Raw genomic sequence first — 27,293 nt, 5'->3', positions numbered from 1 at the left:
CACATCTGCACCACTGCAGATATCTGGTCAACTAAAAAAAAAATTATACGGGAGTCACTGTACATTGGATACAAAAAGATGATAGAATGTGAATCAGCTGCTCTTGCTTGCAGGTATTTTCCCAGTCCACATACCTAGAATTACACTGCAGAACTACTGGAGGAAATCTATTCAGAATATGGACTCACAACTGACACTACTGTGAGTACTGTAACTGAAAATGCCTCAAACTTCTCAAAAGCATTTCGAGAGTTCAATATCAGTCATTTCAGAGGAACAGGATGAGAGAGATGAGCAGGAACAGAGGATCTTTCATTTGTAATAATAAATCCAGAGAGAGAAGAAATGTCAGTGTGCTATCATTCTACGACCTCACATCAGGTGTTCCACACACACACACAGTTTAGTTTAAACCACTGATGCCAAAAGGGCAATTAAAAGACAATTCAACTCTCTCTGGGCTGAATCATTCATCCATGGCAGTGTTCAGCCCCATGGAATTCTTCTGGCAGACCAAAATTTGTGGAAATATTCAACGACTTGACCAACCAGCAACTGTAGACACCCTGCGTTTGTAGGTGGAATTCTCTTTATGACTGACATTTCTTTGGCTGAAGCTTCCTGAGATCATGCCAGCCTTACAACTCCCACTGTTCAAAGAGGTAGAGCTTGATTTCCTTGAGGAATACGGACGTCCTCAAGCCCATTGCCATTGCAATTGACTGCCTTCAAGGTCAGACCTCATGCTACTATGGTGAGCTCATACCTACCCTCTTTGATGTTCAGGCTAAACTACATGACCTGCAAGCTTCAAACCTGTGGTACTGCTCACATATCTTGCAAGCCACCATAGCTGGGTTTCAGAAAAGGTTCAGTAGCCTCTTACAGCTGAAGACTGATGTCAATGAAGCCATCCTGGCTACAGCCACCCACCTGTTTTTCAAGATGAGGTGGCTGCCTCCCAAACTAGCTGCAAAGAATACATCACCTCTTTCTGCACTCAGCTGAAGAGCTTGGCCTTGTGTCAAAAAGTGAGACTACCTCATCAAACACCGCTGGAGAATGAAGATGACTTCTTCATCTTCTCTGACCAGGGTACAGGTAAACTACTCTCACTTCAATGTCTTAAGGTTAAACTGCAATTTCATGAATTAATCATCAAAAATGAATATTCATCAATTAAAAAAAATAAATGAGTAGCTAGTTTCATGTCATGTTTTTAAATAGTTTCGTGATGTCAAAAATCCTTGAATGTAAATTCATAATAACATTGTTTCCCTGTTTGTCTCTACTGTTTCCAATCCCAACAACAGGAACTGAGACAGTTGGGCAGAGAGATACTTCCCAGGCACAGCAAAGCAGAGTTGAAGACCCTTCACTTTCTTGAGGACCCCAGAAAGGACCTTTCCTCTGTGGATTCATATCCACTGATGAAGCTACTCTTTGTGGAGTACACCACTTTATACTGCACACCTGTGGTCAAACTACAAAAAAGCAAGCTTACAGAGACTTTGAATAGCTTATAATGATGCAACGAGAATACTACTAAAAAGACCTAGATGGTGTAGTGCAAGTGAAATGTTTGTGGCTGCAGGAGTCAATACTTTTCAGGCTGTTCTAAAACAAATCTCATGTATAAATTGATTTGCCGGCTCAATGACTTTGATAATGTAATCAAGAGTTTAACAAATATAAGATTCAGTGACACACACTACCAATCCAAGCAGCGGGACCATTGGTATAGCTGCCTCCATGTAAGACACTGATTTGTTCCTTTTATGTTATTCTACTGTCTACACTATGTATTGTCTTGGGTTTATCTTTTACTAGTGGTTCTTATTTTTTATGGCTTCATTTTTTACCATGTCTTTGTCAGTTATGGACCCCGAGTCTGCAATAAAGTTTTGAGTTTGTGAGATTCAACACCACTTTGCCATCACTGGCATCAGTTGAGCATCTCTCCTCCTTTGCAGGCATGGTTTACCACCCTCGCAGAAGGTGATTAACAGCTGAACTGGGAGAAATCAGTTGTGCTGAAAAACAACTACAACTGACGTAAAAAAATTTGTTAGATAGATATTAGTTGTGCTGAGCACCAAGTCTGAGGCCATGGTTCTCTACTGGAAAATGGTGGATTGCTCCCTCCGGGTTGGGGATGAGTTGTTGCCTCAAGTGAAGGAGCTCAAGTATCTCAGGGTCTTGTTCACGAGTGAGGGTAGGATGGAACAGGAGATTGACAGGCGGATTGGTGCTGCATCAGCAGTAATGCGGACGTTGTACCAGACCGTTGTGGGGAAGAGGGAGCTGAGCTGGGAGGCAAAGCGCTCAATTTACCAGTCAGTCTTCTTTCCACCCCTCACCTATGGTCATCGGTTTTGGGTAGTGACCAAAAGGGTGAGATCGCGGATACAAGCGGCTGAAATTAGTTTCCTCCATAGGGTGTCTGGGCTCAGCCTTAGAGATAGGGTGAGGAGCTCGGACATCCGGAGGGAGCTTGGAGTAGAGCCGCTGCTCCTTCGCATCCAAAGGAGCCAGTTTAGGTGGTTCGGGCATCTGATTAGGATGCCTCCTGGGCGCCTTCCTTTGGAGGTTTACCAGGCACGGCCAACTGGGAGGAGACCCCGGGGTAGACCCTGAACTCAGTGGAGGGACTACATGTCCAATCTGGCCTGGGAATGCCTTGGGATCCCCCAGGAGGAGCTGGAGGGCGTTGCTGGGGAGAGGGACGAGTGCCCTACTTAGCTTGCTGCGAATGCGACCCGAACCCGGAGAAGCGGCTGATGATGAATGAATGAATGAATTAGTTGTGCTGAAAAACATCTAAAACAGAAATTGAAGGACTGCAGTGTTAGGCGCTACACAAAGGAGTATACTCTGTTTTTAGGTTGTTCTTGCAATTGGGAAAGGGGGGGCTCTTCTCTTTTGTACTGTATCATACTCTGCTGTAATGCTACTGTTATGTGTCTTTTGCACTCATTCAATTGGTTGCTTTTAAAGTTGGAGATCTCAGAAATTTACTTACTCTACTGCATTTATATTTATCACTCTTAGGAACGAGTATATTAGACGGACAGCTCAAGTTGGATGGTTTGGAGACAAAGCAAGAGAGGCAAGATTGAGATGGTTTGGACATGTGTGGAGGAGAGATGCTGGGTATATTGGGAGAAGGATGCTGAATATGGAACTGCCAGGGAGGAGGTTTATGGATGTGGTGAGGGAGGACATGCAGGTGGTTGGTGTGACAGAGGGAGATGCAGAGGACAGGAAGAGATGGAAATGGATGATCTGCTGTGGAGACCCCTAACGGGAGCAGCTGAAAGTAGTAGTAGTAGTAGACTCTTGCAAAAGGCATCTGCTAAATGCTCAGTCTTATTGCCTTCTGAAAGAACTAGTGCATCACTTTGGCCTAACTCTTCAGTTCCCCCAGTTGCATTTCAATTAATTGTTCAGTCAGTCAGTTAATGGTCGCTTTGACTGACAGAAACCACCCGCATGCATCCCTGAATTCACAACTTCCCACCTCCAAGATATCCTGATTGGCCACTTCAAATCTACGATGTGGGGAAATTAGCAGAGCTCATCTTTTCAATGTTAGGGAGGGTTAAGGTCAGACCCATACTGAGGCTACCTAATGTCTAAAATGTGATACCGTTTGTATAGAATGTATTTTTGTATTTTCAAATTACAAATTACCTGTATTTTAATTAAATATATTTTCTCATACCAGTATTTTGTATTTTATTTTGATACATTTGATGAGCAAGTATTTGTAATTTGTAACAAGATACTCTTGATACTTTTGATGTATTTGTGCCCATCTCTGGTTTCAATCAGTCCCTGGCCTTTCTCTATAGTCAATGGTCAATCAGGCCTTGGAGCAGATTTTAAATGATAAATGGACCGCATTTATATATAGTGCTTTACAGTGAACGCCTAACATTCACCCACCCACCCACCCACACACACAGCGGTGTCAACCATGCAAGGTAACAATCAGCTCACCGGGAGCAGTTAGGGGTTAGGTGTCTTGCTCAGAGACACCTCAACATTTTTTTTTTTTTACAAGAAGGAGCCAAGGATCAAACCAGCAACCCTCCAGGCGACCTGCTCTACCTACTGAGCCACTGCTGCCCCCCATTTAGCATTTCTTCATACATTAATTCATTGCCTCAGTCCAATATCATTCAGACTGGCCAAGTGACATCCCCAAATGACATTTCAACAGCATTTTGTGTTGTGTGCCCACTCCACCCCCACTGTTGACTTCAACTTAGCTAACTGAGCTTACAGATACAACATATTCCCTAAACCCGTGAGACATACATACCTCTTCATCACTGCCTTCCTCCTCTTCACCCTCCTCTGACTCCTCGCTGTCATCAAAGAACCTGGACTTGGTGTCTCCTGGAGCCTGGGAGGAAGAAGATGAACAGGAAGGACCTGCATCCCCTTCTGCCTTTTCACCTCTGCTGGTGCCTCCTGAACCTCCACTGTCTGCTCCAGCTGAGGAACATCGGGGAGAGGAGAGGATGATGGTGATAGAAGAGGAGAGAGGATAAGGGGAAGGAAAATACAAGATAGGAGACAAGACAGTGGAAAGAAGACCAAAGGCAAGTATTCTTACTACCCTTCGTGATGTTATTTTTTCTTAATACCACTTGGGTTCTTATTTGTGAATGCAATGTAAATGTCACAATACTATTTAGAATCTTGAGGAAACAGAACATCTAAGGGTTGTTTAATCTGCAGGCAAGAAGGAAACACTTTACTATTACTTGGAATGGTCCTACTAAGAATTTACACATATGAGGTGCAATTAAAAACTGTTTTTTCAATTGCTGGCTTCTGTGATCAGAGGACCCATGATGAAAATAAATCTTGAAAAGGTACCTGTTCTTTCTAGAGTAAGAATTTAGAGCATTTGTTAACAGCATCGCTTTTTACTCCCATACCTGAAGAGGAGCCATCACTGCTATCACCGCCTCCTCCCATTCTCCGAATGGCTCGCAGCTTGCAACCTCTTGCTCCGCCTTCCCCTGCTACTTCCTTGGCTTTTCCGTTGCTATCCTCCTCAACCTCTCCATTTAATCCTACCTTCTTCTGCACACTACCATCACCCTCTTCCTCGTCTCCTGCAGCCCCAGCATGTGGGCAGGAGGCCTTTTTTGCAGCCACACTAGGAGCACAATAAAAAGGAGGTTAAAATAGAGGGATCAAGCATGCATATAACACTTACAAAACCATGGGAACAATATTTTACAAATTTTGTATACGTAAATAACATAATGGTCAGCCATACTAATCTGTCAAGGATGTGTATTCATTCTGATTAGGTTACTATACATGTCAGTACTATAGTGCAATCACAGACAGACCCTTTAGTCAAGAGTGCTGTGTATGTATGTAAAATGTGAGACAGGCCAAACAGAATTTATTTATTTACCTGAGTGCAGCAGCATGTTTGACAGTATTGTCATTCTGGCCATAGCGTACAAGCAGCTCCTCTATAGTCATGGTAGCTTCTTCGTGGAGCAGAGCGGCCTCCTCTGTGTCCACTGGACAGAAAAGGAGAAAGGAGGACAAACAGGGTTTAGAAGTTCAGGGTAAATAATATGCAGAAATATTTTTTTTGTGTTTATTAATGCAGGATTACATTTCCGCCTACGAATTTTACATCATATCGCTGATGAAAGATAGAAATATCAACAGACGAGCACAGTGTTGTACTGCTTTGTTGAATGCTTTCTATGCCATAGTTTCATTATTTATAACTATGTTAATAATATTTCTCTATTTTGACTGCAAGAATCCAGCGTGCTTAAGCCTTATGATGTTTTTTGGTGCCTTTAAGTTGACAAATACCAAAAACTGGTATTGTCCTGTTATATATTGTAATTCTACTCTCAGAAGTGGAGATGCCTGTTTAAAAGACATAGATTGAAGGAAAAGGAAACGAGGTAAAAACACAGTTAGATCACGATATAAACTAACAACTCATGCAAATGATTGAAACTAAAAGCGCTCATACAACTAATATTTCCATCTCTGAAAATGGGGTTTTAAGCAGAATTGCCTCATCATTTATAATTTCGTGAATGCTGCAAGGGCTGGGGGATAAAACAATAGCAATAATTATCTTGATATAATTTTCCTCGATAGAAATATAACTATTCTGCCCTTACTAGAATGTAGACAGGATTGCTAGCTTGGCAGATAGCTAAACAGGTTCAATAAACATCCAGGAGACAGTTTGTCAGTTTAAGAGGTTTATCAGAACTGAAACAAATACAGAAATAAAAAGAAAATTCACAATTATAATGTGTTTGCCTCTTGCTCTCAAACCAACAACCACTAACTCACCATTAATTAGCCATTAAAGTCAACTAGCAATTAGCATGAATGCTAGCTTAACATTAAAAATCCCATATACAAGCTAGCGCGATTATCATCCCTATGGTTTAAGTTTTTCATACGAACTAACAACCGTTCCAAATAACCATTCCAAGGTAAATATTCAAATTAAATAACTCTGGTTACTTACAGACATGAGTTCTTTAGGGTTAAGCAGAGAAAAAAATGAATGAGAAGGAAAAACAACAGCTGTGATTTAAACGCTTTTCAGTACAAATCAAACTATGGCAAATCCACATAAGACAAATGGCAGCACACAGCCAACACTCTGTCAACTCTCTTAAAGGGGCAGCACACTCGCCACCTGGTATATTGTACTATACCACTAGTAGCACAACTTCTGAGGCAGGTCTTGAATACACCCTGGGGGAGCCCCTTTTAACCACTCTTACCTCCACTTTATCGACCCTGTTGTGTTGACCAGGAAAGGTATTTACTATAAGTGCCGTAGGCCATTCATTCCTTTTTGGCCTAGCTGACCTTCAGGAGGACAACATGTCCAATTTGCAGGTTAGATTGGCCTGCTTGCCATTTCCTCCTTCATTGTGGTGTTCGAAGGTACTCTTGACGCCATCGTCTCCAGAAAGAATCAGCAAGGCTCTGGACTTGCTTCCACTGACTCCGGTAGATATCCTTAATGTCAAGGTCTCCTGAAGGCGTGGACACAGTCAATCTTCTGTGTTAAAAGGATGGCAGGAGTGAGCATAGCAGGCATGTCCAGATCTGATGACATAGTTACTATTGGCTGCGCATTCATTATGGCGGTGACTTCTATTATCAGCATGATGAGGACTTCATGTGAAAGACTAGTTGAGTGCACCTTGAGCAACATAGCATCTAAAATGCGGTGAACAACCCATATCATTCTTCCCATACTCCTCCCATGTGGGAAGAGTGTGGTAGATTCAAGTCCCAAGTACAGCCCTGTTCTTTGAGGTAAGACTGAAGCTCTGCATTTTCCAAGTTCTTTGCAGGCACCAAAAAAGTTCGTCCCATGGTCCAAATGCAACAGTTTTACTGAACCCCTGACTGCATTGAATCTTCTAAGTGTATTTATGAAGCTTGACGTAGAGACTCAAATACCTCTATATGTACTGCTCTTGTGACCAAACAGTTAAACATGACAGGCAAGTGCTTGCTTTCTAAGAAGACTCCCCTGGTATGGTGAGCACAGACAGTCCATGGCCCAATTACGTCTAACCCAACGTGTGTGAATGGAGGGGCTTGGGTCAGACAGCAGGTAAGTTGGACATTTTTTGTTTTTCCATGTTTCCTCTTAACCTCCGACAGGTGATAGATACACTTCTGTATGACGCTTGAGACCAGTCTCTTTCCTCCCAGGATCCACAGCCCAGCAGACCTGACGGCCCCTTCAGTGATGTGCCTATCCTGGTGTGTGACCCGTTCATGGTAACACTACACCAACAATGTAGCAATGTGGTGTGGTTTTTAGGAATGGTTGGATGTTTCTCTTCCCAAGAAATTGCAGCTGATGACATGCGGCCACCATTCCTCACAACACTATCTGTGTTTTGAGACAATCTCTCCTTTGGACAGGCTTGAGTTCTTCTTTGAAGGCCTCATGCAAACACTCTGGACAATTACTGTTCTCGCCTGCATAAGCTCATTTGCTTTTGGAAGATCTCCCTCCTGAGCTCTGAAACAGGATCTGACTTTCTGAATGAGTTCGGCTAATCCATGGGTAAGTAGCTTCCAGCTGGAAAAAAACACTTGAATCTGTGTGAACCAGCAAGATTTCTGAATCTTTCGTAGCATAAGTTGTAATAAGTAGATGCATATCTGCATCCAAGTCTGGTTCAAAGGACTTTTGTTGAGGAGGTGTAGCTCCATCATCCTTTTACAGAAGGAGGGTCCTGAAAACCAATTCGTATCTTGTTTGTTTGTTTATTTACACATATGAAAACTTAAAATGGCGATGCACACAGATGCAGTGTCTCGGTGCTCTCATCAAAACAGTATTTTTGTGTGTGTTGTGGTTGCGTTTTCGAGCGCTTGAGGCTAGTATACAGTATGAACAAGCCGAACTCCTTAACATCGGATGATGGTATCAGGGTTACACAACTGAAAGCCTGGACTCCATCCCACTGGAGATCCTGCATCCAGGAGAGCCCGGAGGAGGAGTTATGGCTATCCCACCAAAGAGGCGCCGGAGGCGGTGCAGGGAAAGGAAGCAGAAGCAGGGTAAGAGGAGCAGCCTACAAGCTAGGCTAAGGGCTAACCCGCACAAACCAGTCCTGCTGAGTCTCTTTTTTGCCAACTTCCACTCACTCATCAATAAGATGGATGAAATAAGACTGAGGATTACGTCGCATAACATGGACAGCTGTGTGATGATCATCACAGAGACCTGGCTGGCCAGCACTGTTCCCGACGTGGCTATTGTACTAACGGGGCACTCTGTTTACCGAGCAGACAGGACAGCAGCCTCCGGTAAGAGCAAAGGTGGAGGAGTGTGTATTTACATAAATAATGACTGGTGTAGAGCTACAAATATTATTGGGACACACAGCTCCCTGGACTTAGAATACCTGGCTGTGAAATGCAGGCCATTTTATATGCCGAGGGAGTTTTCTGCCATCTTACTCACAGCTGTTTCAGAGGGAACTGTGATTGTGGCAGGAGACTTTAACCACTCAGAACTAAAGACAGTGCTGCCCAAACTCTACAAGAATATCAACTTCCCAACCAGAGACAAAAATATTCTGGACCAAGTTTACACCAACATCCCGGGAGCATACAAAGCCACACCATCGCCACACCTCGGTTTATCAGACCACATCTCACTGGTAATGACTCCATCTTATAAACCTCTAATCTGTAGAACAAGACCAGCTGTTAAAACTGTCCAAGTTTGGAGTAAGGAAGCCAACTCACAAGTACAGCACTGCTTTGGAAGCGCAGACTGGGGAGTGTTTGCACAGGGAGCAGACTTAGAGGAATACACTTCAGCCATCCTGGCCTACATTCACTTCTGCACTGGCACAGTACGAACCACCAAAACCATCAAGGTATTTCCAAACTAGAAGCCATGGCTGGAAAGAAATGTGCAGTCTCTGCTCAGGGCTCGAGATGCTGCCTTCGGGACAGGTGACATGCTGGCCTACAAAAATGCCCGGAGGGACTTGAAAAAGGACATTAGAGAGGCTAAATGCAGGTACAAGCAGCGCATTGAGGGGCACTTCACACACAACAACAACCCCCGAGCATGTGGAGAGGTATTAAAAACATAACAGATTATAAATGCAGCACCCCACACATCCCCCTTGACAGCACACTCCCTGACACACTTAACCAGTTCTTTGTACACTTTGAAACGCAGAACAGCGGAGCGAGGGCCCAAATGACCCTGCCCAAGCAGGAGCATGCACTCATCCTACAGCACCATCAGGTGAAATCCAGTCTGAGGAGAATCGATATTTCCAAAGCGGCAGGACCAGACAGAGTGTCGGGCCGCACACTGAAGACATGCGCTGACCAATTAACAGGGGTGTTCACCAACATCTTCAACCTCTCCTTACAACAGGCTGTAGTCCCAACCTGCCTTAAATCCATCACCATTGTACCTGTACCCAAGAAGACAGCAGCCAACTGCCTCAATGACTATATCGCTCAGTTGCCCTGACCCCAATTATCATTAAGTGCTTTGAGAGGATTATACTCTCTCACATCAAGGACATCATCCCCACAGATCTGGACAGCCACCAATTTGCCTATCAGGGGAACAGATCTACGGAGGACGCTGTCCCAATTACAATTCAGACAGCCCTGTCCCACCTGGGGCATCCAAACACATATGTCAGGATAGTTTTTACTGACTTTAGCTCTGTTTTCAATATGATAATCCTCCAAAAACTGGTACACAAACTCAGCAACCTAGGATTAACCACCTCACTCTGTTCATGGATTATGGACTTTTTCACTCAAAGACCACAAATTGTCAGGATAGGTAACCGTACTTCTCCCTCATCCTGAACACAGGTGTGCCGAAGGGCTGTGTGCTCAGTCCAGCCCTCATCACCCTTTTCACCCATGACTGTACCCCTATTCACTCATCCAACGCTATAGTGAAGTTCGCTGAAGACACCACTATAGTGGGACTCATAACCAACAATGAGGAGACACACTACAGAGAGGAGGTCCAACATCTGGTTGGGTGGTGTTCAGACAATAATCTGGTCCTGAACACCAGTAAAACAAAGGAGATCATTGTTGACTTTAGGAGCTCCAGGAAGACCACCCCACCCCTACTGCACATAAACGGTGAAGAGGTGCATATTGTGGATAACATCAAATTCCTGGGAATCCACATAACCAAAGAACTCACATGGTCACTCAACACCTCCCACCTGGTGAAGAAAGCACAACAGAGGCTTTTCTTCCTCAGGAAACTTAAACAAGCCGGTCTCCCCTCTCAGCTGTTGGTCAACTTTTACAGAAGCATAATAGCAAGCATCCTCTGTCAATGTGTCACAGTGTGGTATGCCAAATGCACAGCAGAGAATAGGAAGGACTTGGCTCGGGTGCTAAAGACGGCACAGAGGATTGTGGGAGCTGTGCTCCCGGACCTGGATGCTGTGTATGCTGGCTGCCTACAGAGGAAAGCCAGCAATATCAGCAAAGACACAACACACCCAGGTCACTGTCGTGTTTGTTCCCTTGCTATCAGGGAAAAGATACCGCACCATCAAAACCCGGACGTGTGTGACTGTTAGCGACATACACATAGAACCTCCAACACTCTTGTTCTCCGTTGAGTGGCGGGGCTAGTTCAGCGTGACCTGACTCAAAGATCTTCTGCATGAACATAACAATGTGTTCCTTCATGTCTGGCCTTTTTTCAAGCATACGGCGTAACATCGTAAGACGCTTGACTGCTTGTGCTCTGTTATTGGGGAGGCTGCACCTTGGTTCTCATAAGTGTAGTGGTGCCACCCAACTGTTTGAGTTGTTCATGAAGACCTCTCTGTCCATTATTTCCAGGAAGGCTTTATCTTCCACAGACACCACAGGCTTGTCGTCATGTGACGTTTGGTGATAAACTCCCTTACCAAGATTGTCTTTTTCATCAAATGGGTTGTTAAGTCTCGGTAGTCCTTGGAAATCCATAGGGAAGCACTGGAGTGTCAAACTTCTTTGACTTGGATGCTATTAGTGCAAGGGTCAAAAAGAAATGTATGCCCATTATTTAGCATGTTAGTCTGGTAGAAATTGGCACAGTCTGGCTTGTGGGCTCTTCTGACACAGATTTCTCCTATAATCACCCAGCCCAGGTCAAGACACTGGGGATAGGATGCGTCTTGGGGTCCACTGCATTGTTCTCGATCTTTGTGCACTCGTGGTATGTCTCGGCCAAGCAGGATCAGGATGGCTGCAGCGGGCTCTAGAGTTGGGATCTTGTCCACTACCCGCTTGGGGTGTGTATAGTGTCTAGCGATGTCAAATGTGGGGATTTCAGATTTGTCATCTGGGAGCATATCACATTTGATCAGAGGGGGGAGTGGAATATGAGTTTTGCCATCCAATGACTCCATAATGAAATTGTTAGCCTGCCGCCCTAAAGTTTCAATGAATCCTGTGCACATCTTTAGAGTGTACGGTGCTGTGCCCTCCTTAATACCAACACAGACAGATTTTGGAGCATGACCTTGACCTAACTGCAGTCCCACACATGTCGGTGCATTTCGATGTGACGGCTAGAGGGGCGCCATCTTTTTGCTCTCTGCCTTGATCTTTTGTGGTTACAGAGGTCCCAGTTATCTATGGAGCTGGTCCTGGATGCGGTACAGTAGGCTGGCCCTCAACTGTTGCGCTCTCTGCCCTGAACATTTTTGTCACCATTTCTGGCTAGGTGACTGATTGATGAACAGACTTATAGCAAATATTCTTATCTTTAAGGTAGGCTTTCCTCTCATCCAAGGATTTGCTCCTAAAACCCCAACATTTCCTAAGGGGATGTGGTTTGTTGTGAAGTGGGCACTGCTTGTCTGGGTTGGCCACCCCTTTTTCTGAGGGGTTGTCAGTACTGCTGTCAGAGTCTATTGAGACCTCTATACTTCTGACAGAAACTGGCGTTTTCATGTTGTGTTTTAAAAGTTTCTCTGTCCTACTTGTACTCAAACTACCAGTGAGTAGGGCAAAGCTTGGATCACTGACTGTCTTGGTTTGGTCACAAACAAACTTTTCAAAGAAAGAGAATGGTGGGTAAGATATTCAGTGATTTTCTTTGTAACGATATGCCAGAGACCCACTGGTCATGCAGGTGGTATGGCGGCTTTTGGACAGTTGGGATTGATTCCACGAGATGTGTCCAGGTAGTTAAGACCTGGTAAAGAGCCATCTGCTCAGGCAGCTTCAAGCTCCAAAAGAATATCTCCTAGCTCTCTTAACCTTTGATTTTCTCTGTTTGTGATTTTTGGAAAATGGTCAACTTTCTCAAGGAGTGCATTTCTATTGCTTCCAGGGATCCATAGCAATCTTCCAAACTTTGCCATACCATGCTCAAACCTGCTGATGCATTATGGATGTGGACTGCTCGTATTCTCTTTGCGTGCTCAGATGATTTTGCCCCAAGCCATTTATACAAAAGATCAAGCTCTTCTCTTGGTGTCAGGTTTAAGCCCTCCAAAGAGCTGTGGAAAGATGCTTTCCAGGCCCAATAATTTTCTGGTTGGTTGTCAAATTTTAATAGCCCGGAGCTTACCATTTCCTGACATATTAGATACTTGGCCAAATCTGTTGTAAACTATGAACTGGCCTCATTAGCTCTGGGTGCAACACCAGGATGTGGCTGAGGAGGCTGGTAACCACTGCTGAATGGTCTTGTATTGTGTGACCGGTCTTGGTGGCTATAGGTGTCTTTGTATAGACTTGGGACTGTGCTGACACAGGATGTGCTTTGAGCATGAAGATAATTCGGAGGGGCATCAACCTTCTGTCCGAACGTATGCCGAGCAGGTAATTCCAGATATTCATGGTCGCTGAACTCACTTAACTGCAAATTACTTTTCCCCATGTAGGTTTTAGCTGCCTCACCGTCATCCACTGCTAGCTGGTGCATTGGTGTGGATGTGGGTTCTAGTAGCTTTGAGTCTTGGTGAGACTCAGGTACTGAATTCACTAATGTACTTATCCTCAGCATAGTCACTCTTTAGGCATGCACGATCTAGATCCCCAAATTTGTTCTCAGCAGCTGCTTCCAGAACTTCAGCAATGGCAACTGGTGCTGCGCTCTTTAGCTGCAGTGTGTGCAGACTGGCTTGAAGCTCTGCTTTCTTTCTGGCAGCCTCCGCTGCAGCCTTTTGTTGCTCCTCTTCAGTGTATGCTTGCACCTTAATCATGTCTGCTTCTCTTTGCGCAAATGATACTTGCATACGTGCTGCTTCTGCTTTTGCACATGCTATGGCTGCAATGGCACTGGCTGAGGACAACTAACTGGTATGTGAGGTGTTGGAGCATTGTGATCGTGTTTCAAGTTTATCCATCCTGTTGACTGCAGCTGTAATGGCAGAAGAATGCTGTGTATTTCCACGAAGATCCACTTTTCTGTAGGTAACCCGTTAGGCATCTATCTTTTCACTATTCTGCTCTTACTAGAATGTAGACATCACTGCTAGCTTGGCAGATAGCTAAATAGGTTCAATAAACATCCAGGGGACAGCTTGTCAGTTTAAGATGTTTATCAGAAAAACTGTGAAACTGAAATACAAAAATAAAAATACAAATTCGCAATTATAATGTGTTTGCCTCTTGCTCTCACACCAACAAACACTACATCATCATTAATTAGCTATGACAGTCAAGCACGAATGCTAACTTAACATTAACAATCCTATAAACAAGCTAGCGCAATTAGCATCGTCATGGTTTAAGTTTTTCATACGAGCTAACAGCTGTTCCAAATAACCATTCCAAGGTAAATATTCAAATCAAATATCTGGTTACTTACAGATAAGAGTTCTTTAGGGTTCAGCAGAGGAAAAAAAAATAATGAAAATGGGAAAAACAACAGCTGCGATTCAAAGGCTTTTCAGTACAAATCAAACTATGTCGAGTCCAAATAAGACAAACAGCGTCACACAGTTAACACTGCCAACCCTCTTAAAGGAGAAGCACAATAACACATGTTCAACAAATGCTAGATATAATTCAACTACCCATACACTGGGAGAGGGGGGGTGCTAATGCACCTTAAACGCTAGTTGCCACCTGCCATTAAACAGAAGAAGAAGATGAACAGCTATCATGTTGCAGGAATAGAAGTATGCTTAAAGACACAGTGGCTGACAGGCTTGTAGTTGGAGTGGAATAAGCAAAATACTGGTGAGTGAAATTAGCGACACCAAAGAAAACGCAGTACCCATGACCAGCTCAAAGCAGAACAAAGCCATTTTCAACAAGAAATGTCACTCAACTTCAGTAGTTTGAGATATTTTACAGTCCGACAAAAAACAGAGCAGTGTGCATGGAAAACTGTGCTGAAGACAAGTGCCAGCTAAGACAGGCAACGCCACAAACCTGGTTCATCATTTGAAACATTTACTTTGTCAGCTAAAATACTTACCATCTGCATAAAGGGTTTGACATGCTGCTGACCAGAATTAAGATTTTTTTCTCGTTTATTTATTGACATAATCCTTTAAAACACAAACTTTGCAGTCCAAGTCATCTAAAGTTACATGTGTGCTGTACACTGCAGCACTTAATTTTTCTATTAAGATATTTATTTTGTTGAAGAAAAACGACTGTATGCATATTTTGATGTTGAAAAAAAGATTTTACCATTATAATTGTTTTGAATATTCTACCTCAGATTTATGAAATATTCTACTGTTTGGCAAGTGTTTATGTTCTGACAATAAACAAAACTTGTCTGGTTTCTTCAAATTTCACGTAGGGGCAAAAATCAGCCTTAAACCTGAAATAAAAAACGATTTGACATTTAGCGTGATAATTATCATTATCGACTGATATGAAAATTTTTATCGCGACAACTTTTTTGGCCATATCGCCCAGCTCCAAATGCTGCCACTGGAAGTATTTTTACCACTCAGAGAAATCACATGGATCACTTGCATAAATGCTTTGAGATTACATGTACTCAGCAGACAGCAAGTAAGACTTGAAGCATTGGGATTGCAGGCTATTACATCAATTATTTCTTCGCATAATTTTCCTGTGTTGAGGGACACGGTTAGTCTAATTCATACTGGCTGCTAAATACACGAGATTGCCAGCAGCGGCTTGAAAAGAAATGTCCACGTAAACTCAACCTGCATAAATTCATTAGGATAAACAAATGCAACAAGTGCTTTTATTTAGAAATATCAACATGGCCATATGTTTAGGGGCAGTAAGAACGGCCCAAGTATTGAATGCTGTCTGTTCACCATTAGCCTTAGCACTGAGAGTACCTGTTCAGAAATGATACTGGTATAATTTCTTAACCTTACTCAAAGGGGAATAGACAACATGTACTATATTATGTGCTGATTATTCTTCAGCATTTCTACCCAAGACTATGGACTACTTTTGGAGGTCTACTCACAGTCATCCTCTTCTGCCACCTTCTCACTGGATGGCTCGTCTGTGGGCCGGCCAGCAATCTGCACCAACTCCTTGATGACTTCCTCTGTGGTCATTCTGCTGTCGATGGCCAGGAAGGCATCCTCTAGTGCCTATCAAAAACACAAAGAAAGTAAAATCAAATACAGTGAGATATGAAGTCCCACCAAGAGCCCAGAAGACAGAAGCAACAAACACGCACACATATACAGTGTGTGCATATTTTGTATCCGTATTTTCAAATTGAAAAGTCTAGGATGTCTGAGTCAATACCTCTTAAACTGATTACTATATTGCTCACAAATGGACCACCTTTATTTTACTTGGTATGTCCTCATAATGAACGTGAGGACCATGAAGAACAGTTACAACTTAAGTTTAGTTGGATAAGTTGATCAACCATGACCCATCATTTCGATAACATTCACATTCTGACACGCTTGGTGAGGCTAGGTGGAATGTGTTAGCACCCATTAAAAACCTGCACACTCCTTTAAGATTATTTAGTGTACATCATGAAATGGGCACACAAAGCAAAATGATCAGGGTCATTAGGGTAGCATTCTTGTACACAGGTTTGCAGCTTTTCCCCTTCCACAGCCACTGGTGGGTGTGCCTAGCACTAATCGTGAAGAGCCACCGAACAACCTTCTGTCACCGAAATGTGAAAAAGAATTTACTTTTAATTTTGAGTGAAAAGGTCAATATCGTGTAGAAAAAGTTAATTTTACTGTAACATAGAATTAAAGATTTTCAAAAGAATAATCTGCAATTTCCTGATTATTTATTATTTCATCCCCAAAATGCAACTTTGTCCCATTATAATTTCATGCAGGAGAGTTGCAGCATTGTTGACAATGTAGATGTCACACACGTCTGGTATTTTGGTGTTGACTGGACCTTGGTAAATGTATTTTAACACAGGTACTACAACATGTCATGTTTCATATCAGTATTTGTTTCCTCTAACAAGTCCTTTAATTTCCCCACAGTTCAAAGTGTCAGTGACTTGAAAGGTGACTCATCGCAGGATGAGTCGACTCGTATATTCACACCGCATGTTTTTGGCAAAAAACTTAAATAAATGTCACTGTCGAGTGAAAACCACTTAGCTACAAATTTGGGAATTTTATTATGTAAACCAACCTACCCATTGAAGGCTTCTGAGTACCTTAGTGCTCCTTGGCAAATGCAAAGTGTTTTACAAAGCCTGTGAAAATGTAATGTTTGGTTATCAAGTAGTGAAATGTTTTTTTCTCCCCTTCCTGCAACGTGAGTTCCTCTGCAGAGACATGGTTTTCGCCCAACAGCAATAATTACCACAGTGAGAGTGACTAAAGCATGATGTAACAGAAGGCTGTGGAAAGTTTAATAGTAGCCTTGGTATGACAACAAGACGGAGTGAAGGAAGCGAGATGGGTAAACTGTATAGCACCCCTCCCCCCTTCGCCAACACACCTACACATCCCCACCCCCACCCACTAATAAAGTTTCTAGGGGAAACACTGGGCTTGTCTACTCTGCCAACTCAAGATATCGCAATAGCTGATATGGTTCAATAATGCTCATAAACAACTTTGGCCTGGTGATAACCCTAATTTCTTCTTTTACAGGTAAATGCAGAGATCAGGAAAAACGAATTCCACTTTAACACTGTCCAAGGCCACAAAAAATTCCAATACCACAGCCTTTCCATAATGTAATGGCCAAAAGACATAATGCATTAAGAGGCGACAGATTTGTCATCATAAGAAATCTGATCTACAGAATAGATCACAAGTGGAACTGGAGTACAAAAAAACAGTAATCTTATTTGAGATCAATGAAAGTGAAATGCTTGAAAATATCCATTTGGAACACATATCTAAATTCAAGCATGTAAAAGAAAAATAATGCCTCTTGCAAATTTATGAACAAAGTAATTAGATGGATGGTGCTGAATTTTAGAGATTGGTTAGCGAAATGAACATCATGCCTGTACTATCACTTGTTAAAATGAGAAACACATTGGATTTTACCATTTCTCACCTTCTGCAGTTTGCCATCTTTGTAGGCTTTTTGCTCCTTGATGGTCTCAGGGAGGTACTTGGAACAGTATAAGGCCACCTCCTCACCTAGATGGGGGAACAGAATAATTCATCTTTTGCACAGATGCATGAGCATGTATTAGGATGATGTGTTAAACACAAAAAGCAAGATGTAACTATAGAGAAGGACTGAGGGAAAAAAAATCTGGCTTTGTGTTCTTGTTGGTATCAATTTCGTTAATTTTAGGAACAGACTTCCTGGAAAGTTGAGAATTTCAGAGCGTTCTCTTCGTTTGTTTTTTTAGTGTTAGGGTTTTAAGTCAGAATTCGTGTTGAGTCATGATAATGGCATACTTGAAGGATTCATGTTTAGGAAATAGTACAGTTATGATCAGGTCCTGACACCTATTATGTTATAACACCATATATGCATAGGTTACCTCCGTGTCCATCATACACAGCAAACATGGCTGTTTCTTCGTCAAGCTCTGGGATACAATTGTGAGCATCCTATTACAAAGCAAAGACAAGAACACGCGACAAAAAAACGGGCAAGATTACAGGTAGAAAATTCTGACAAATCCTTAATGTCTCATTTGTTACTACTTGTCCACACACTTGTCAACGTGTCTGTAACTCAATCTCTACCATCATCTCTACCAAGAAATCTGTTATTGCAGTTCTGCAAAGAGGAATTTTAACTACTATGGACAACATAACCAATTCATGTGTAGGCAACTAAAGGTTTTAAAGTTTAAAAACGACATCTGAGAATAGATGAAACCCTGCAGTTTAACAACACTGCTGTAAATTGCGTTTTAGAATTCACCAGCCACTGTAGTCAACAATTAAAGAAAACCTTGCTTATTGTCAATGGTGCTATAAATGGGTGCTATAAATCCTAAAAGCTCCTCAACCTGCAGATCTATACAGAAGATTAGAGCCACACACGTTAATAACATACACTGTCCAGCGAAAGTAGATGACTCAATTTTTCAAAATGTTATTCTTTTTTTTTATCGGCTCACCTCCATGGAGACCCGCCAGCCCTGCATGGCAGAAAAGCCGTAGCTCATTTTGCTGTTGCCGCCATCAGAAGAAGTTTTGGTCGTATTGGGTTGGGAAAGATATGCCCCCATGGTGGTCGGCTTCTATGGCTTACAACCTGGTGATAAGATGTCTGATGAAATGTTAGACTTCTAGTTCTTGTTAACAGCAGCAGACACAACGTAAATTTTTCCTGTTTTAACTGGAAGTTAATGACACCCAACTCGTTGATTTTCTTTTCTCTACAATGGACTGCGTTAGCCAGCTAGCTTAAGCCGAATGTTGTTGCCAGCTAGCAAACGTTAGCAGGAAAACAAAGTGGATGCAATGTCTGGCTAACACCAACATGCTAGCCACAGAAAACCCGGCTAAACTTCCAAGTCGTAACCAATGGCTTCTCTACCAAGTCGCTGCGCAGTTCTCAAAACAAAAGCTGGTAACTAGATGGTTACTTTACCCATCCAGCAAACTAACCTAAACTCGCAGATCTGTCCCCAAACACAGATTTTGCACAGGAATAACCACACGTGTATAAGCAGTCGCCATCAACAGACCTTTCAAAGAGAACCCGAAGCCGTAGAGGAAGTGCCAAGCCGCGCATGCGCCTGGGTTTAGAAAGGGAAGCGACATACGTCGCACGTAATGAGATCACTAGCACGTAGCATTCAACATAGCGGCGAGAAGAAGACAGCAGAAATGGTATCAAAGTTGGAGAGCGAAATTGAAAATCAAAATGAGAGTACGAGAGGGTTAGAAAATAAAAAGAAAAGGAAGACCAATACTAAAGTAATTCCCGTCAGTCGAGAACAGAGGAAACGTGTGTTGTTGGGGTGATAACCGTGACAAGAGAAGATGGGATTGTCACGACCCGCATGTGGTCGGAAAGTTTGTAGGGGGGAAACTTGGGAGATCCATCCATTCCCTTCCATCCATTATCCAAACCGCTTATCCTGCTCTCAGGATCGCGGGAATGCTGGAGCCTATCCCAGCAGTCTAGAAGAGGGCCAGGGCCGGATCATGACGTTAATGGGCCCTAGGCCTCTCCTCCGTTTTATCCCCCACCAACATGAAAATTAAATGCAATATAACAGACAGCTGGCGAATACGGACGGGGCACACACGAAGTGTAATAACATAGGCTAGTTAAATAAGTATCACTCATTTTAATTAATTAAGTCATAAATAAGTATTCAATAGGCTACAGTTAATACCACGTAATGCCCGGTAGGTTGGTTGTGTGCGAAAATAATGGGCTACTGAGTGCCTCGCTGTTGATTTAATACGTCCACCAGAGGGAGACAGCTTGGGAGAGGAAGTATCTCAAATAAATATCTCTAGTAAATATCTCAGATGCTTTCCTGTGTTCAAATGCTGCTGGACGATATGTCATTTAATTAAACATTGTGGTGGACACGTATTGGGGATAGAATTCACCCCAGGAACTAAGGGTTAAGTCAGGGTTGCCCTGGCAGGTTAACGCAGGGTTAAGTTATGGTTGTCCAGCCAGTTTTCTGATTATTCTTGCCGCCTCCGCTCCGTCGAGCTGTGGTTTTGTTGTCTCTGATTTACCGTGGATTAAAGAAAGTTGCCTACACAGCTAAAGTGTGAACCTACTGTCTTCTCCGTTCCTTCGGCTCTACACTGGTGACCCCGACGTCGGTTTTCGGATAAGTTTTCTGAAACCACACACATTATGGCTACGAACGCCGTTGCAATTAAACTGCCGGAGTTTTGGGAGTCTTCCGCGGCTACATGGTTCGCGCAGTCTGAGGCACAGTTCGCGCTCAGAGACATTAACAGCAGACGAGACCAGGTACTACTACGTAGTGGCGGCGCTGGGGTGCGCTACGGCTTCCAGGATAAGCGGTTTCATAACCAAACCACCGGCCGATGGTAAATACGCCGCACTTAAACATCTCCTCCTTGAAACTTTTGAACTGTCAACAACGGAGAGAGCACGTCGCCTCTTCGCAATTCAGGGCTTGGGAGATGGCAAACCATCGGAGCTAATGAGCAGGATGTTAAACCTACTGGGTCAAGAAAAGCCATGTTTCCTGTTTATGGAGCTGTTTCTGCGCAACATGCCGCCCCACGTCCAGACTGCGCTCGCTAACTCCACCATCACTGATCCCCGTGAACTGGCAAAGGAGGCTAACCGATTCTTCGTCGCTACACAACGTTCCTCCCATGCCGGGGTGCTGGCTCCTACCTTCACTGGCCCCCCGCCGACATCGCGGGCGTGGCCCGACGGTGGCGCCACAGCATCAGACCGCTACAAGCCCTCTGGACTCTGTATGTACCACGCTCGATTTGGTGCGAAAGCTAAACGGTGCCGTTCCCCCTGCAACTACAGGCCGACGGGAAACGAGAGGGCCAACACTCAGTAGTGGCCATGAGTGTTGGCGATACGAGCAGGCTACTCTTCATCCTCGACACCATCTCCGTGCTCCCTGCTACTGACGTCGACATCATGGGCGGGGAGCGGGGCCCCCAGTTGGCGACGGCTGACGGCAGCCCTATCCACACCTACGGCGTGCGGTCTGTAGAACTGTGTTTTGGTGGACAACGTTTCACGTGGGAGTTCGTCATGGCCAATGTAACGCTTCCCCTCCTCGGAGCTGATTTTTTGTGCGCTTATGGTTTGCTAGTGGACATTCAGAACAGCCGTCTGGTCGACGCCTTAATCTTCTCCTCCTTCGCATGCACGCGGGGGGAAGCGGCCTATGCAGGTCTAGCCAACTCTCTCTCAGAGGCAGACAAGTTCAACCGCCTCCTCGTTGAGTTCCCTGACCTCACCCAGCCTACCTTCTCTGCACCCACCGCTAAGCATGGGGTGGAGCATCACATTGCTATGAAAGGGCCCCCGGTCTACGCCAGAGCCAGGCGTCTCGATCCCGCCAAACTCGCCATTGCCAAGTCTGAGTTCGAGCACCTGGAACGCATGGGGATCATCCGCCGCTCTGACAGCCCGTGGGCGTCCCCACTCCACATCATCGCTAAGCCTGATGGAGGTTGGCGCCCATGCGGGGACTACCGCCGACTAAATGACGCCACCACGCCCGACCGCTATCCTGTCCCGCATATCCAGGACTTTTCTGCAAACCTGTCTGGCAAACGCGTCTTCTCAAAAGTCGACCTGGTCCGTGGTTATCATCCCCAAGACAGTGGTGACTACCCTATTCGGCCTATTTGAATTCCTACGAATGCCATTTGGACTCAAGAACGCGGCCCAGTCCTTTCAGCGGCTGATGGATTCAGTGCTCCATGGCCTTCCTTTCATCTTCGTCTATTTGGACGACATACTCATCGCCAGCGCCTCCGAGGAAGAACACCTGTCCCATCTTCACACCCTCTTCACACGCCTCAGCCAGCATGGGCTGATCGTCAACACGGCGAAGTGCCGGTTCGGGCTGACGGCCATTGATTTCCTCGGGCACTGCATCACTGGGGACGGGGCGGTCCCCCTGCCCTCAAAGGTGGAAGCGGTGGCGGCCTTTCCGCGCCCCCAAACAGCTCGTGCGCTCAGGGAGTTCATCGGGATGGTGACATTCTACCACCGCTTCATTCCCCGAGCCGCCTTTATCATCCGGCCACTGTACGAGGCGCTGAAAGGCAAGTCCCCCAACCAGGCGGTCGACTGGACAGCAGAGCGGGACCGTGCGTTCACCGAGACTAAAGCTGCGCTCTCCCAGGCTACCCTGCTAGCGCATCCTTCATCTACAGCGCCTATTTCCATAACCACGGATGCATTGGACAATGCTGTTGGTGCGGTTCACGAGCAGTGGGTGGGGGGGGCTTGGCAGCCTTTGGCCTTTTTCAGTCGCCAGCTTACACCCCGAGAGCGCAAGTGTAGTACTTTTGACAGGGAACTCCTCGGTCTATGGCTCGCCGTCCGGCATTTCCGGTTCCTGCTAGAGGGCCGCGAGTTTACTGCGTACGTGGACCACAAGCCCCTCACGTTTGCCATGTCCAAGACGGCCGAGCCATGGTCCGCTCGCCAGCAGCGACAACTCTCCTACATTTTGGAATTCACTACCGACATCCAGCACGTCGCTGGTAAGTCTAACCAGGTAGCTGACTGCCTCTCTAGGGCAGTGATTGGAGCGGTCCACCTAGGCCTGGACTATGCACAGATGGCCGCTGACCAGGCCACGGACCCGAGCATCCTCCGTCTCCGGACCTCCGACACGGGGCTCCGCCTGCAGGACGTTCCTTTCAGCGACACGGGTGTCACCCTCCTGTGTGACGTCTCCACAGGACAGCCCAGGCCCATCGTCCCGGACAGCTGGAGACGCCCCGTGTTTGAAGCTGTGCACGGCCTCTCTCATCCAGGCGGTAAGCCATCCGTGCGCCTGACCTCTGCTAAGTTTGTGTGGGAGGGACTTAAGAGAGACGTGAAAGCGTGGGCCGACTCGTGTGTTGCCTGTCAGCGGGCTAAGATACACCGCCACATTAAGGTGCCCCTGGAACGCTTCGCAGTGCCGGAGAGACGATTTGACCATGTCCACGTCGACCTGGTTGGTCCCCTATCCCCCTCCCATGGGTTCACCTACCTCTTCACTGTGGTGGACAAGACTATGCGCTGGCCTGAAGCTGTTCCCCTGGCATCCACGACGTCTGCTGATGTGGCCCGGGCTTTTATTGGGTCGCGGGTCTCACGTTTCGGTACGCCTTCCGACCTTTCATCTGACCGCGGGCCACAGTTTACCTCAGAGCTATGGAATGCTGTGGGTGAGGCTCTGGGCGTCAAGCTTCACCGCACTACCGCCTACCACCCTCAGGCGAACGGCCTATGTGAGCGCTTCCACCGGTCCATGAAGGCTGCGCTTCGGGCTACTCTCAAGGACTGCAACTGGGTCGACAAGCTCCCATGGGTCATGCTGGGCCTGCGGACTGCCCCGAAGGAAGACCTACGAGCCTCCTCTGTGGAGCTGGTGTACGGCACGCCGCTGCGAGTCCCAGGTGATTTCATGCCCAACGCAATGCGTCCCTGGTCAGCTGTGGACCAACGAGCCTCCTTGCTGGACGGGGTCAGAGCTTTCACACCCGTCCCTACCGCCCAACACGGCGCTCCGGTGTCCCAGGTGCCCCCAGGTCTGCAGTCAGCGGACTACGTGTTCATCTGTCACGACGCACACCGCCCCCCTCTGCAACCCCCTTATGACGGCCCCTTCCGCGTCCTGGAACGGGGAACTAAGCACCTGGTGGTGGATTTTGGGGGCACGGCCGAGCATGTTTCAGTGGACCAAGTTAAACCCGCACACCTGGACTTGACGCAGCCGTTGGAGTTAGCCCAACCTCCTCGTCGCGGTCGTCCCCCGGCTCCGCCTCCTCCCCCCGTGGAGGCCCGCGCTGCCTCTTCTGCTCCTCAGGCCGACCTCCACAGGCCCGCGTCAATGCCTCCCAGAGACAATCCGGGCCCTGTTACCCGGAGCCGCCGCGGACGGCCGGTCGTCCCCCTGCGCCTGCCTGACTTCGATTACTAGGGCGAATTCTGGGGGGGCTCATGTGGTGGACACGTATTGGGGATAGAATTCACCCCAGGAACTAAGGGTTAAGTCAGGGTTGCCCTGGCAGGTTAACGCAGGGTTAAGTTATGGTTGTCCAGCCAGTTTTCTGATTATTCTTGCCGCCTCCGCTCAGTCGAGCTGTGGTTTTGTTGTCTCTGATTTACCGTGGATTAAAGAAAGTTGCCTACACAGCTAAAGTGTGAACCTACGGTCTTCTCCGTTCCTTCGGCTCTACAACATGATCTTTTTTTAAACCAAAAACCTCTTGACTGTGCCTCATCATCTATCTGTCGTTGACCGGTGATCTCGAAAATCCCTGTTTTACGTGTGTTGTCCCGACTGTTGTATCTTGTGGTATCCATGTGGCATCCATAACATCAGAAAGAAACCTCCTCTCGAACGGGCCAGCTAAAAATCAATATGGATGCACTGCCAGGGTCCCTCTGGCCATTCCCACGGGTGGAGGGGGGCTGGCTGTGGCATACCGCGCACCCACTGACAAGATGGACATGTTCTCGCAGTCTCTTCTATTTGCCCATCCAGTCCAGGCCACCAGAAGTAGCTCCTGGCGAGTTCTGTAGTAGCCTTTTTCCCAGCGTGGGTGGAATAATCACTCTGTGTCCCCATAGGAGACATCCTGCCTGCACAGAGAGCTCATTCCGTCTTGCTAGGTACGGTTTTAACTCTGGACGGTTTCCACTCACAACATCCATCAGTTTGGAGAGCACAGGGCCGTTTTTGGTATGTCGTTTCACTTGAGTAGACGTGATGGGAGCCTCCTCCACTTGCCTGAAGCAGAAAATGCCAGCCTGCTGTGGCTCACCATGGTCAACCAGCAGGGGCAGCCTAGAGAGGCTGTCGGCATTTGCATGCAGCTCCGACTTTCGGTATTTGATGTCGTAGTCGTGGGCGGACAACAACAAGGCCCATCTTTGCATCCGACTTGCTGCCAAGGAAGGAATACCAGTATGGGGCCCGAAAATTGTTGTCAGAGGGCGATGGTCTGTCAGAAGGACAAATTTCCTCCCAAAGGCATATTGGCGAAAATTTCTGACCCCAAACACAATTCCCAGTGCTTCTCGTTCAATTTCCGCACAGTTGCGTTTGGCTTGGTTGAGTGTGCGTGAAGCGAATGCAACTGGCCGCTCTTCACCACTGGGCATGATGTGAGAAATGACTGCCCCCACTCCGTAAGGGGAAGCATCACATGCGAGTTGTAAGGTCAATGTGGGGTCAAAGTGTGTCAGATGTGGATATTTGTCCTGGTCGCTGCACTAGCACCTCCTGTGGTCGGATCGGCAGAGAGGGGGTGGTGCAGCGACCGGGACAGCTCAAAAAGAGCGGTGTAATTGGCCAGATACAATTGGGGAGAAAAAGGGGGAACATTTTAAAAATATCGCACGATGACATAATCGATGATTTCACAGCAAGAAAAGCTAGAAGGGTCCAGTTGTAGAGGATGGCTGTAGTTTCAATGTCTTACTTTTTTTTAAAATTTCATCTCTCATCTCATCTCATTATCAGCTGCTTCTCCGAGGTCGGGTCGCAGTGGCAGCAAGGCACTCCAGACGTCCCTCTCCCCAGCAACACCCTCCAGCTCTTCCTGGGGGATCCCAGGGCGTTCCCAGACCAGATTGGACATGTAGTTCCTCCAGTGAGTTCTGGGTCTAGCCCGGGGTCTCCTACCAGTTGGACGTGCCCGGAAAACCTCCAAAAGAAGGCGCCCACGAGGCATCCTGATCAAATGCCCGAACCACCTCAACTGGCGCCTTTCGACGTGAAGGAGCAGGGGCTCTACTCCGAGCTCCCTCCGGATGTCCGAGCTCCTCACCCTATCTCTAAGGCTGAGACCAGACACCCTACGGAGGAAACCCATTTCAGCCGCTTGTATCCGCAATCTCACCCTTTCGGTCACTACCCAAAGCTCATCACCATAGGTGAGGGTTGAAATGAAGATTGACTGGTAAATTGAGAGCTGCTGCTGCTGCTGCTGCTGCACCAATCCGCCTCTCAATCTCCCGCTCCATCCTACCCTCATTCGTGAACAAGACCCCGAGATACTTGAATTCCTTCACTTGAGGCAACAACTCATCCCCAACCCGGAGGGAGCAACCCACCATTTACCTGTAGAGAACCATGGCATCAGACTTGGAGGTGCTGACTCTCATCCCGGCCATTTTACACTCAGATGCAAACCGCCCCAATGCACGCTGTAGGTCGCGTTCTGATGAAGCCAACAAAACCACATCACCTGCGAAGAGCAGAGATGCAATTCTGAGGTTCCCAAAACTGACACACTCCTCACTTTGGCTGCGCCCTGAGATCCTGTCCATGAATTTAACAAACAGAATCGGAGACAAGGGACAACCTTTCCAGATTCTGACAGCCACCGAAAATGTGTTTGACTTTGTGCCGAGAATGCGAACACAGCTCTCACTTTGGTTATGCAAGGACCAGATGGCTTGTAGCAACTGCCCTGGTGCCCCATACTCCCGCAGTACCCCCCACAGAGTGCCCCGGGGTACACAGTCATAAGCCTTCTCCAAGTTCACAAAACACATTTAGACTGACTGATAAAACTCCCATGCCTCCCTTAGCACTTCTGCAAAGGTAAAGAGTTGGTCCGTTGTTCCATGGCCAGGATGGAATCCGCATTGTTCCTCCTGGATCCGAGATTCAACAATCGGTCGGAGCCTCCTTTCCAGCACCCTACAGC

General features: G+C 46.1%; 1 protein-coding gene across 5 annotated transcripts in view; it reads right to left on the bottom strand.

Annotated features, from left to right (window-relative positions):
* The window catches only part of ppm1g (protein phosphatase, Mg2+/Mn2+ dependent, 1G), a 38,108-nt gene extending 18,469 nt beyond the window's left edge, over nucleotides 1-19,639 (bottom strand). Inside the window, exons 1-8 of one of the 5 annotated variants that reach the window (XM_056278509.1) lie at nucleotides 19,542-19,639; nucleotides 19,049-19,185; nucleotides 18,461-18,530; nucleotides 18,022-18,107; nucleotides 15,977-16,106; nucleotides 5,444-5,555; nucleotides 4,953-5,176; nucleotides 4,328-4,503 (exon numbers count right to left, since the gene is read on the bottom strand). In XM_056278509.1, the coding sequence (XP_056134484.1) occupies nucleotides 4,328-4,503; nucleotides 4,953-5,176; nucleotides 5,444-5,555; nucleotides 15,977-16,106; nucleotides 18,022-18,107; nucleotides 18,461-18,530; nucleotides 19,049-19,159 (909 nt within the window). In that variant the 5' untranslated portion in view covers nucleotides 19,160-19,185; nucleotides 19,542-19,639. Of the gene's footprint in view, nucleotides 1-4,327; nucleotides 4,504-4,952; nucleotides 5,177-5,443; nucleotides 5,556-15,976; nucleotides 16,107-18,011; nucleotides 18,110-18,460; nucleotides 18,531-19,048; nucleotides 19,201-19,541 lie in introns of those variants that run through there. The other 4 variants (XM_056278512.1, XM_056278511.1, XM_056278510.1 and 1 more) reach the window with 4 other exon arrangements.
* Nucleotides 19,640-27,293: the final 7,654 nt, after the last annotated feature.

Source organism: Lampris incognitus, chromosome 4, assembly GCF_029633865.1.
Source record: "Lampris incognitus isolate fLamInc1 chromosome 4, fLamInc1.hap2, whole genome shotgun sequence".
Taxonomy (NCBI): domain Eukaryota; kingdom Metazoa; phylum Chordata; class Actinopteri; order Lampriformes; family Lampridae; genus Lampris; species Lampris incognitus.
The sequence above is the reverse complement of the archived record's forward strand: the minus strand, read 5'-3'. Positions and strand labels throughout refer to the sequence as shown.